At 58.6% G+C, this 12,325-nt stretch overlaps 1 protein-coding gene across 1 annotated transcript in view; it reads left to right on the top strand.

The window, feature by feature from the left end:
- Positions 1–2,294: 2,294 nt before the first annotated feature.
- Positions 2,295–12,325, top strand: part of LOC117651977 (roundabout homolog 2-like) — an 18,193-nt gene continuing 8,162 nt past the window's right edge. Inside the window, exon 1 of the mRNA XM_034396604.1 lies at positions 2,295–2,312. Coding sequence (XP_034252495.1) covers positions 2,295–2,312 — 18 coding nt within the window. The remainder of the gene's footprint in view (positions 2,313–12,325) is intronic.

The following is a 12,325-nucleotide window of genomic DNA, read 5'->3' as shown; positions in this document are numbered from 1 at the left end:
GCCAGCCCCGCCAGCCCGGCGCCTCGTTCTCATTGTCGTGTGCACTGATGAATAATCCAGAGTGCGCGCTGCTGCACTGGAAGAAGGGCCAGAGGCAGGCCAAGGCGCGCGGAGGCAGATTTGTATGCGTTTTCGCAGGCAGCGGCGCCACTGTAGGGGGTAGGATTTTTCCCGCTTTTTTCGGCCAGGCCGGCCAGCTGTCCTTCTCCAAGCGGGCTCCAGTTCTCCAGTTCCGCAGTGCGGCCCCCCTCCAGCGTGCCGGACTCTCCAGGTATCGTATAACGTACCTGTCGGCCCTGCGGCCCCCGCGGACGGCTGGAGTGGCTGGAGCGGCTGGAGCGCGCCGCCGCCGCAGAGCTGTCCCTTTCTCTCTCGCTCTCGCGGGGCGTCCCTGCGGTGGGAGAGAGACAGACAGAGCCCGCGGGGGCCGCGCGTCTGGGGTGAAAAATCGTGGGCCGGCGCGGGGTATCGAACTACAGTCTACGTGTTTGCGCCGGGACGCCGAGGATTTCTCATAGCGGGGAAGTATACATAGTCCGTGCCGGGTAACTTTGGCGAGACGGTGCTGCGGGCGTGGGGGCCAAGGTGGGGGCGGCCTGGCCTCGGGCCTGGCTGGGCGGATCGGGACGAGTTTCCCTGGGACAAAGGCCTAATCAGTATCAGTTTCAAGTCGGCCAGCCGTCCCCCCCCCACCCCCCTTCCCCGTCTGAATCATTTGCGTCGCGTCCACGGCACATCCGGGATCATTGTACACGGAGGACGCTTTGGGAGGGATGGATGGAAGTTTCAGGGCGGCAGAGGGAAAGCTGCCGGGAAAAACTTTGATTGCCGTCGCGGTGGATACGGGCTGGCCTGCAGGACTGATTCCGAGAGTCGTCGCTCTGTCTCTCTCGCACTCGTAAGAACGGCACATGAGTGCGAGAGAGACAGAGCGACGACTCGGCCGTCGCGGCCACGCTCACTAGCCTCTCCAGCGCGCTGAGAAAAGGCCACTTACTGTCATGAACCATTACCGCGCCTCCTCCAGGGCCTCCAGGGCCTTTTCCAGGGCTTCTCCAGGGCCTCCTCCAGGGCGGCGGCGTCGGCATCGTTGGCTCCGGGCAGCTAATCGTGTTAAATATGTCGAGGCCGCCGGAAACTACGGCGGTGACCCACTGGAAATTCTATCACCGTTTTCGTTCCCGTGGTTTTCGGCGTTTTTGAGTTATGAGCCCTCCCGATGGATCGAAACCGAGTCGGTTGCCGTCACGAAAAAATTCTTATCAGTGTGATGCGCGTGGACGGGGCTGATTCAGAGAGTCCTTGCTCTGTCTCTCTCGCGCACTCATGGGGCGTTCTTATGAGTGCGAGAGAGACAGAGCGACGAAAACGACTCATGGAATCAGTCCGCTGCTGCTTGTGTCCGTCCCCTGCACCCACGTCACCGTGAAGCAGGGGCCCTTGGAGGACGGCCCCGCCTCGCCCCGCCCAGGTGCGCGTCGTGTGCTGGGAGTCCTTTCAGTGAGGAGCACACAACTCCTCGATCCATTCAGCCGCCGTGTCCGCCGACACTAAACATTGGGGATAATCCAAAGAGAGGTCCTGCCCCGCCCCGCCCCGCCCGGCCGACACGGCCAACGAGCCACACCTTGTACCGTGACGCTTGCTTCTAATTAACCGTCTCGATAAAAATAAACCCAACATAATATGAGAAGCCTCACTTTTTTTCCCCTCCACTTCATTGTCACTGACTTCCTTCTTCTCCTACTGCGGATTTGGCGATCCGGGGACTCGCATTTCGTTGTCTGCTCGGCCGGGCACAATCCCTCAGGCTCGGCTTCTCGAGGTGAGAAATTCGTTTCGGGTCCAACTCCTCGCGGCGACACCCCGACACAACGCACCACGCTGACGCGCGGCGGGCCTCGCCCTGCCCAATCAGCGAGATGGATAGATGGATGCTTGGTCTGAATGGAAGGCTAAGGCACGGCCGGGGGAAAGCAGCGCCTTAAATCAGGACAGGCCTAACAACTTGAAAAATTTAATTTCACTCAGAGTTGTTTTTCGGTGTTTTTATAATATTTTTTTTGCTTGCATGTTGCTTACTTGTTGATTTCGTCAAAGGCTTTTTTTTTTGTATGGCAAACCACCCCAGACTGCGTCATTTTTTTTTCAAATTAAATTTTTTTGAGGGTGCCTGTTGCTGCACCTCCTGGGTGCCGCCGTGCCGTCGCACAGTGTGCCGCCACTGCGTCACGGGGCTCGCCTTTGGCTTGCCTTGCCTCGGCTTGGCTTGCCGGCTCAGCTACTTACCGATAATGGCCTCGAGATTTAAGGTATGTGGAGAGGCGAGCTTTTGTGGCGGGGCAGTCAAGCAGGAAGGCGGGGGGGGGGGGGGGGGGGGGGCGGTCGCGCGAGGTCTTGTTCGAACGGAAGCCCACTTGAAGTGAGACGTTTGGCGGAGGGCGAACACAGCGAGGTTCGAGACGAGGCAAGGTGAGGAGTTGTTCTCTCGGAAAAGCGCGGGGCTAGCTAGCTGCCTCCGTTCTGGCACTGTGCTGCTGGAGTATGGGGGTCTCTCTGTCTCTTTCTCCCTCGCGGGGGCTGCCAGCGTCGTGCTCTATGCGAATTTGACTCCGCACCCAGTCGACGGCGAGACAGAGAGCACTGCCAGTGGCGGCCCCCTGCAGTTCCAGTTTCGTCGCGGACTTCATGACGGTGCACTGGAAGCTGGAGGGCGCGTGGCGCGGCGTGGCTCTCCAGGTAGGGCGGCATTCCTGGAACCGTGGGCGGGGCGGGGCGGGGCGGGGCGGGGCGGGGCGGGGCGGGGCGGGGCGTGGCAGCGGCGGACGAGGGTAGTGGAGCAACACAGCGAGTCGGTGCCGCGTTTGGTGCAATACCGCGTCCTACACTGGAAAGTGTCCCTCCCTCCAGGCGACGCCGCACAGTGGGCCAGAAGACCGGTGCAGTCGGCCAAAATTCCAGACGCGTTTTGAGCTCCAGAGTCTCTAAACAGGACTCGAACCGAACGTGTGACCCCACCAATGGATTGCTCGTTCGGAGAGCGATCCATTGGTGGGGTCACACGGTCGGTTCGAGTCCCATTTAGCGAGTCTGGAGGTCAAAACGCGCCTAGAATTTTGGCCGCCGGTCTTCTGGCCCACTGCGCACCGCGCCGTTCGGTTCTATTTAAAATTTTTGTTTCTGTTTCGACGTGCATTGTGCTCTATTTTCCTTTAATTTCCCCCGATCGGCGAGACGGGTCGGCCCGCCGGCGGCGCGGTGCGAAATCCAGTTAGGGCGACTCGGGGCAGCAATCTCAAAGGGGATCTGCAGCAGCACCGCGCGGCAGCACAAGGAGGCCGTCGGCGCGCCGTCGGCACGTCAACGCGATGCCCATCTCGGCCATCAATCCGGCAACAGGCTGTCTCTCTCTCTCTCGCACTCGCGGGGCGCCCCGGAGGTGCGAGAGGGACGGAGCGACGAGTATGGCCACTCCAGGGACAATGGCGTGTTTACGAGAGCGCGCCGCCGAGCGTGAGGATGCGACAGACACACATCACGGGGGATGAAATTTTCGCCTTCTGGGAAGGAGCGTGCGATTTCGCTCTGGCTGGAGTCTCCGGCCACCTCCACCGGTCCACTGTGCGGTGTGCTGTGAGTTTGCTCTGTGGCGTCTTTTGGTTGTCTTTTGTTTCTGGGAGTCTCCGGCAATGAACATGTGACGTGCACACTGCACCGGTGCGCCCAGCGTCGGCCAGGTGGCTGTGTGCGTTCTTCTGTTTGCGAGGGGGCGGCGAGGCGGCCCCGGGGCGTTCGGAGTTACACCTGCGAGGAAGGCGGTGGAAAGGGGGATGGGTCCTCGGCTATTTGCAGAGGCCGGCACGGTATTTGCCTTTCCGAGATTGTGTAATGAGCGCTGAGGGCCGCGCGTCACTTTGTGGGCGAACGCGCAAACAGCTGTCTGTCTCTGTCTCACCCGCAGGCCGATGCGGAGCGGCGACGTCTGTCTGTCTCGCTCGCACTCACGGCGCGGCCCGGGCCACGGCCAGGAAAGAACTCCACGAAAAAGAACTTTCATGGGATTCGAACCTCTGAGATTTAAAAAAAAAATGTGGAAAACTTGTAGCGTTAGCCAGGGGGTCCCACGGCTGATGTGTACACTGGTACCTTGTTAGCCCGGAGCCAGGGGCGCCGGCAAAGGCCGGGGAGGGAACGCGAGACGGAGCCACTTGTTGCCGGGAAGCAAGTTTTCTCGCCAACTTTTCTTGAAAGGAATGCGCAGCGCGAGCCCGGGGGACAACTCAGCTCGTGCATCTTTCCGGCACTGTAAAAAAGAAAGTGGATTTTTTTCACGGAATTTTTCACTAAGATTTAGTGAAAAGAACTATAAAACCGATAGTTTTGGTCGATTTCCCTGTGTGTGTGCAGCGAAACTCATAGAATTCGGCCGCTAATCCGTGACGCTACATGTGGGAATGGCTTCGCGCCGCCACACCGCTAAACCGCTCGCTTAGAGCCGCCTTTATGTAAACGGGTGGCGTGGCCACCCCGAATCACAACAACGGACCGTTGCGTCAGTCTCTCTCGCACGAACCGAACGTGTGACTCCACCAATGGATTCCTCGTGCGGAGAGCAGGCCATTGGTGGGGTCACACGTTCGGTTCGAGCCCTGGTTAGCGACTCTGGAGCTCAAAACGCGTCTAGAGCTTCGGCCGCCTGCGCCGGTCTTCTGGCCCACTGTGCGGTGACTCTTCGTGGCAGTCGGATTTGGCAGTGGCGGGGTTGACAGTGTAGTGGTGGGCCCCGCGTGTACACAAAGGCATCCCGGTGGGCTTCGCGGCGCTTCGCTGTGACAATGGGCCTATTTGAACCCCGTCCAACCCCTGCCCGCCCTGCCCGCCTGCCTGCAGCCAATGACGCGTCCAGCACGGCCGCAACCACCACACCGCCAAATCCCGGACTTTGCTCTCGCCATCCCGGAAGCCGCTTTTTAATTTTTTGGTACAACACTCTTTTAATTTTTATTTTTTTTGCCAAGGTGGTACAGCGGCACGTAGTGGTCCTTTCACAAAAGGCGCCGACCGGCGAGTGAAAGGCATCGGACAAAACCGGCATTAGCGCCCTGTTTATGCGCGCCAAGTGCGAGCGGGGAAAGCTTTCGCGTGAGAGAGAGAGAGAGAGAGAGAGAGAGAGAGAGAGATACGAAAAAAGAGGCGTGCGGACGGACACAAGCACGGTGCGGTGGGCTCTCTGATGTCCATCCGCCGCTACTTGCTCGTCGCTTCGCGGTTCACGCGCTCATTAGCGCCTTTCGACGGATCAGAGCCAAAGCCAGCAAAAATTTTAAAAAAAAAACTCACAATTTTTTTTTTATTTTTTTTTTTTGCGTGTAGCGTGGGCCGCCGCTGTCTATTGAGCGAGGGAAGTGTCACACAGGTATCAGGAGCGTGTGCAGCTGCTACTCCGCATGGGACGTAAAGGACGACCTTCCTCCTCCGCCCCCTCCCCCCTCCCCCCCCCTTGCCGGATTCTGCCGCCTGGACCCGAGTGCCTATAGTAGCCGGATCGCTAGCACGGTCCATTCATAATGCGAACCCCGTGGAGCACCCTCTGGGACCTCCCTCCCCTCCCCCCTCCCCCCCTTCCCTCCTCGGACCCGCCCACTTGGAGAATAATACTGACCCGTTGCCGTTGTTGGCCCGGAGGGACTTTGCCAAAAAGAAAGATCAGCTTAAAAAACGATTTTGAAAAAAAATTAAAAAGCTGAGGCAAAACTCGTTGAAAAACGGATTGGGAGATAATTTTTATGAGATACAAAGACACTCCGTACTGTCGTAAGCTTATGCTTAAAATACTTTGTAAACGGGGACAGTTTTCCTTCTTAGGTTCGAAACAGTTTTTTAAGGACTTAAGAGTGCGAAGCACGGCTTCCCCATCCGAGGTTGTTTGGCGGCCTTATCAGTGGACCAATGATAATAAAGTCTTCGGATGTGAGCGTAATCTCAAGGTGCGGACGGCGGCCCCGGTGCCTCTACCTGTCTCTGTCTCGCTCACACTCGTCTTTTTTTCGTGCCGGTATCTCTGTGAGGCACGCAGGCATCAGGGGTGTCGATGAGACGGACCCATTCCATTCACCGACTCTGTTTCCCCTCCGAGGTTTATACGTCGCCTCGTGTTATCGATAGAGAAATATAAAACTCGCTCCTTTCTTTCCCTCGTTCCGAAAACTACAATAAAAGCAACTCGATTGCGAGTGGTGGTGTCAGTCTCCGACGGCGAAGTTTTCCGAAACTCCGTCTGAAAAAAGCGGCAACTGTGTCGACCAGGTACGCGAGTGCCGTGTGTCGGACGATGACCTGCCGCCGCTCTCTGTCTCTCTCGCACTCCCACGGCACGCCGCACGCGTGCGAGAGAGACAGGTTGCTTTTCGGCACGAAGTAAACCTCGCGTTACCTTGCCGCTAGCAGCGCGGTGGAGGCGGCCAAAACTCTAGACGCGTTTTGAGCTCCAGAGTCGCTAAACAGGACTCGAACCGAACGTGTGACCCCACCAATGGATTGCTCTCCGAACGAGGAATCCATTGGCGGGGTCACACGGTCGGTACGAGTCCTGTTCAGCGACTCTGGAGCTCAAAACGCGTCTGGAGTTTTGGCCGCCTCCACCGGTCTTCTGGCCCACTGTGCCCAGGTCGCGCTGGCTGCACACGGCAGGCTCGCCTCGCTGGAACTCCAAGTCCGCCTGCTCGAGTTCCCTTCCTCGCGGTTTTCCGTTTTGATAAGGGCGTCCAGACAGATTCCCTCGCGGGGTTGTTGGAAGGTGAGAAGTTTGTGCAAGGCCGCTGCAGCCGCGCCGTGCCGTGCCGTGCCGCGCCGTGCCGTGCCGTGCCGTGCCGTGACCCGCCTCCCGAAAGATCGTTGTCTGCCCGGCCATGGACACACCAGGTGATATAGTGCGCGAGTTGTTTACGCGGTATACAGTGGCGGAAACGCGTACAACAAGATATCATCTTTCTGCTCGCACTTACCCTGCTACTTGCGTTGCCACTGAGACGCCTCGCCCTCCGTGTATGTGTGTGTGTGTGTGTGTGTGTGTATGAGTGAGAGTAGTGTGAGCGAAATCAGACAAAGCACACGTCGAAACTGTCGCAATAACGATGCGGTGTCAACAAAGTGTCGCATTGCACCGCCTTTGCCGCTGCGCTGCTTTCCTCCTTGCACGGGCACCGCCCTCTATGGCGTCCGGGTCCCACGCACCAACTTGGCGGGAAAACAAGACTTTTGGCGCGAAAACTGCTGCACACTTTTTCTCCTCTTCCTCTGTTTTATTTTTGTTATTTTTTTTTTTTGGCGCGGCGGGGTTTCTCTGTGACGGAACCCAGCCTGCTGCGCGGATCGGGATGAAAAATCGGTCGGCCCTTGATGACCCAGTGCGCCCTGCGCTGGGATCGATGGCCCACATCGAGAAGGCGGTGCGTGGCGCGTTTCGCGCGACTGTACACCAGGGTGACAAAAGGGCGCGAAAAAAAAGGGGGCGGCGGCTCCATGGCGCTATGGATGAATAGGGGGCGCAGGACAAAAGGGAATGGAGTTTGGCGGGCGGGCGTCTTTGGCCGGTCTTGGCGCCGGATGCGGATATTCGGATCGGCCGGGTCGTTACCGGAAGGAAAAGGCCTGTGCCTACACTGGAGGGAGCCCCGAGGACCACTGGAGTCGACTGGAGTCTAATGTACTGCAGACTGCCGGAGTCGACTGGACTCTGCGGTGATCCAAGCCGTTTCAAAAGTCAAGTCGTCACTCTGCGACGCGTCAGTCTGCGCAAATCCGCTGCCGTAACTTTTTTTTTCGTGCCCCTGTGCCGCTCCGCTTCGGGAACGGACGACCCTGCCCGCCTTTTGCTGCCCTTGGCACACGCATCGCGTGGAATCGCTCCTCGGTCGTCGTTTCTATTCATTTGATTATTATTTGGGGGAGGGGGGAGGGGAAGGGGGCGCAAGCAGTCAAGGGGCTGAGTGTGTAAGTCTGGCGTTTTTACGGCACGCCCAGCTTTCCGTCCCAGGTGTAAGCGTTGGTTGTGTGTGTGTGTGTGTGTGTGCGCGCGTGCGTGTGTGTGTGTGTGTGTGTGCGCGCGTGAGTGTGCGTGTGTGTGTGTGCGTGTGTGTGCGTGAGTGTGTGCGCGCGCGCGTTGCCACCCATCCCCTCTCTGTTCGTGTTGTTACGCCATTCAAATCCGGGGGAATCAGGCGTTGCTCTCGCCAAAGCTCCCACCCCGGCGAACGACGTTGTTGTCTTTGTCCGGGGGGAGGGGAGGGGAGGGGGAGGGGGTGCCACTGCTTCTTACGGTGGTGTTTCCGGGCAGATATCGGACGCGCATCGTGAGCCTAGCAGTGGTGCGGAGGGGGAGGGGGGAGTTTGATTTTTATCTGCGCGGACGGGTGTGCGGTGGAGCGGACTCATCGGTATGAGTGAGTACGTCACGTCAGGCGGACGGCGATTGTCTTGGCAGGCTTCCGTCTCTCTCGCAGTCTTTGGGCTGCCCCGCTGGGGTGCGAGAGAGACGAAATCGGTGCGCTCGCTCCTCGAGTGGCTCCCGGATCCCTTTGTGCCCCGATCGGGGGATCAGAAAGGGGGCTGCGATTCCTTGTCGCCCCCCCCCTTCCCCCTCCGTCGGAAATTGTCTTGTTTCGGCCGGGCGCTGATTTGGCGCGCGGGGCCGTGGGGCCTACAGGGCCTAAAGGGTCCGAGGCGACGGCCCGCTTTGCAGCTGGCTGATTCCGAGAGCGCTCGTGTATCCGTCTCTGTCGCACTCGCACGGCGCGCCGCTGGGGTGCGAGAGCGAGAGAGAGGGAGACGGAGCGACTAAACTGACAAAGTCAAGCAGAGGGATGCAGATGACACGCCGAGCCACCCCCGGGCCGCGTGTTGGCGCCGTTTTTGCTGGGCGCCGCCTGCCAGGCCGCCGCGCCGCACAGTGGGCTAGAAGACCGGCGGAGGCGGACAAAACTCAAGACGCGTTTTGAGCTCCAGAGTCGCTAAATGGGATTCGAACCGAACGTGTGACCCCACCAATGGATTGCTCTTTGAACGAGGAGTCCATTGGTGGGGTCACACGCTCGGTTCGAGTCCGATTTAGCGACTCTGGAGTTCAAAACGCGTCCGAGGTTTTGGCCGCCTCCACCGGTCTTCTGGGCCACTGTGCGCCATGCTGTCGCCCCGGCCTGGAGCCACCGCCTTGCCGTCTAGCGACGCCCTGCGACATCGTAAACATTTCAGGGACATCGGCCGGGGTTTGGCCACGGCCGCAGCGAGTCCTCGGGGAAGCACCGATGGTGCTCTAGTGCCGCGCGCGCACGTCTGTGTGCGTGTGGCTGTGTGTGTTCTTGGAATCCGTGTAGTAATGACCATTTCGCGCCATTAGTCATTTCGACCGCGGGCCGCCCCGCCGCCGCGCCTTTAAAAATACTGCTCGCCAGACAAGGCGGTGACAGCGGTTTTTTCAGGGGATCGCTTGTGTGAAGTTTTTTTCGAGCAGGCTGCGTGCGTGCCGCGCGCCCAAAACGCGCGCGCGTCGACAGAGTGATGAATGAATGAGCAGCTCGCTCGGATGAGTGAACGAAACTGACGAACGGAAGGCGCGCGTCCGCGGTATGACAGCGCGAGGCGATCCGAACCCAAAACCCCACAGTGCCTGTACAGTCCCCACACTGCGCGCATTGTGTTGGACAAGTGGCTGGCACTCGCGCCGTGCGGCTGAGCGCAGTGGGCCAGAAGACCGGTGGAGGCGGCCAAAACTCTAGACGCGTTTTGAGCTCCAGCGTCGCTAAATGGGCGTCGAACCGAACGTGTGACCCCACCAATGGATTGCTCTCCGAACGAGGAATCCATAGGTCGGGTCACACGTTCGATTCGAGTCCCACTTAGCGACTCTGGAGCTCAAAACGCGTCTAGAGTTTTGACCGCCTCCACCGGTCTTCTGGCCCACTGTGCGGCGGCCCGGTCGGAAGCACTTTTGCCCGTCGGTACCTGGAGTCCCAGAAACATGGAGGTCCTGGAGTCCTGGCCTCTCCAGAGGGGGCGGGTCCGCCAGTGCAGGGCGGGTACCCGAGTACCCCCGTTTAGATTCACAGCCCATTAAAAAGATATAGTGGGCCTGGCAGCGGGGGCGGTTTGCTTTGCCATCCCCTAGCTCCGTCTCTCTCTCCCTCACTCTCAATCCGAGGCGGGCCGTCTTGGCGAGAGCGAGCGAGGCAGCAGCAATCTGACTCTCATTCCCCGGCCGCGAGGGCGAAAGAGCGAGAGAGACAAACTGAGGCCATTCGGGTTCGGAAACGCGGGCAATGCATTTTACAGGCAAGCACAGTGCAAGCGCGAAACAGCGACAACAACGGCCAGGGCGCCAGAGTGCACCAGCTTTTCTTTCTCTCTCGCACGCCCTCGCGGCAGCTTGCGAGTGCGAGGGAGACAGAGCGACGCGTTCGGGGCCGAACTGCATAGCAGGCAGCCTCGGCGTGCCGCGGGTTATTGCATCCCGGTGTATAGGTCCGCGGCCACAACGCCACTGTAAAAGAACCGGGGTCGGATCGACCCTCATCCCATGGACAGTAAAAATCCTGGACGCGGTTTGGGCTCCAGAGTCGCTAAACAGGACTCGGACCGAACGTGTGACCCCACCAATGGATTCCCCGTTCGGAGAGCAGTCCATTGGTGGGGTCACACGCTCGGTTCGAGTCCCATTTAGCGACTCTGGAGCTCAAAACGCGTCCGGGGTTTCGGCCGCCTGCACCGGTCTTCTGGCCCACTGTGCGCCGCGTTTTTTCGCGGCACGCCCCGCGGCGACACTGTCGGGCCAAAGACGGCGCCGGACGGACGCGACGACGAATCGTGCCAGGCCAAGTATCAGAGCCTCTCGGCGGCGGTGCCATACAAGCCGAAGGCCTTCGGACCGGTTGGCGGCTGGCGTTGGCACGGGTCGGCTTGCCTTGCCGCTCGGCTTGCCTGGCGTATTGATAATTGGCCCTCTCGGCTCATTGCAGCCGCGTCGACGTATAACGCGAAAACAATCAGAGGCTCCCTGCTGGTGTGGCGGCGTGCCCTGGCGTGCCCTGCCGTGCCGGTGCCGCGTTTGCTACGCTGCAGACCGATCGCTCTGTCTCTCTCGCACTCACGTGGCTTCACGGGGCGTCCCGTGGGTGCGACAGAGACAGACTCTCGGAATCATCCCGCCGGTGCCGGGTCGCTGACAGACTGGTCCAGTCCCGATTCGGAAGCCGGGCGAAGCCCACGGCGCGGCGCAGCACACTCGCGAAAAAAAAAAAGAAAAAGACTTTGGACGTTTGCAGCGCGAGCACGTCGACGCGGTGCGATCGTCTCGGTCCTCATTTCAAATGGTATTCTGGCTTGGCGGCCGAAAAGTCCTCCTGCCTGACTCCGAAACACTGTCGCGCTGTCTCTCTCGCACTCACGGGGCGTTACCGTCGCGAAGTGCGCTCCGTCCGCGGTTGTGGATGTGAATGCGATGTTCAGGCTCGGACTGGCCAGGGCAGACAGGCAGAAAAATATGCCGGGGCCTTTGGATTTGTGACCAGTAACGTCACGAGGTTGCACTCTTAAAACCTTACGAAGTATTATGAGCATACATATAACAAACTAAAATACTTTGTTATACGAAGAAATAGTTCGTAAATTACGAAGTATTTACTTTGTAAGCTTATGTATGCTCAAAATACTTTGTTATACAAACTACTTCTCTTTGTAAGGCCCAAAATAGTTTGTAAGGTTTTCTCAGTGTGGTCAAAAAGTGATTGAATCTCCGAAAGTAGCCGTTTTCGCTGAATTTGAGCGGCCACTGCTTCGATCTAGTAGCGGCCAACGGCCTCCCTCGACGTCCTAGTATTCTTAAGACCCTACTCTTTCATGCCCTGTACAGGGAAGACGTTGACCACAACGATTTTGCCTTTGACCGCAACGATTTAGGGACCAAAGTTGGTCAAAAAGTAGTCGAATATCGGAAATTTGCTGATTTTGCTGACTTTGGGCGGCCACTGTGTCCAATCTAGTTGCCGTAAAAGGCCTCCCTCAACGTCCTAGTATTCTCAAGACCCTACTCTTTCATGCCCTGTATAGGGAAGACGTTGACCACAACGATTTTGCCTTTGACCGCAACGATTTAGGGACCAAAGTTGGTCAAAAAGTAGTCGAATATCGGAAATTTGCTGATTTTGCTGACTTTGGGTGTCTACTGTGTCCAATCTAGTTGCCGTAAAAGGCCTCCCTCGACGCCCTAGAATTCTTAAGACCCTAGTCTTTCATGTCCTGTACGGGAAGGCTATTGACCGCAACTTGTGTGGGA

This window comes from Thrips palmi, unplaced genomic scaffold (assembly GCF_012932325.1).
Source record: "Thrips palmi isolate BJ-2018 unplaced genomic scaffold, TpBJ-2018v1 HiC_scaffold_6, whole genome shotgun sequence".
NCBI lineage: Eukaryota > Metazoa > Arthropoda > Insecta > Thysanoptera > Thripidae > Thrips > Thrips palmi.
The sequence above is the reverse complement of the archived record's forward strand: the minus strand, read 5'-3'. Positions and strand labels throughout refer to the sequence as shown.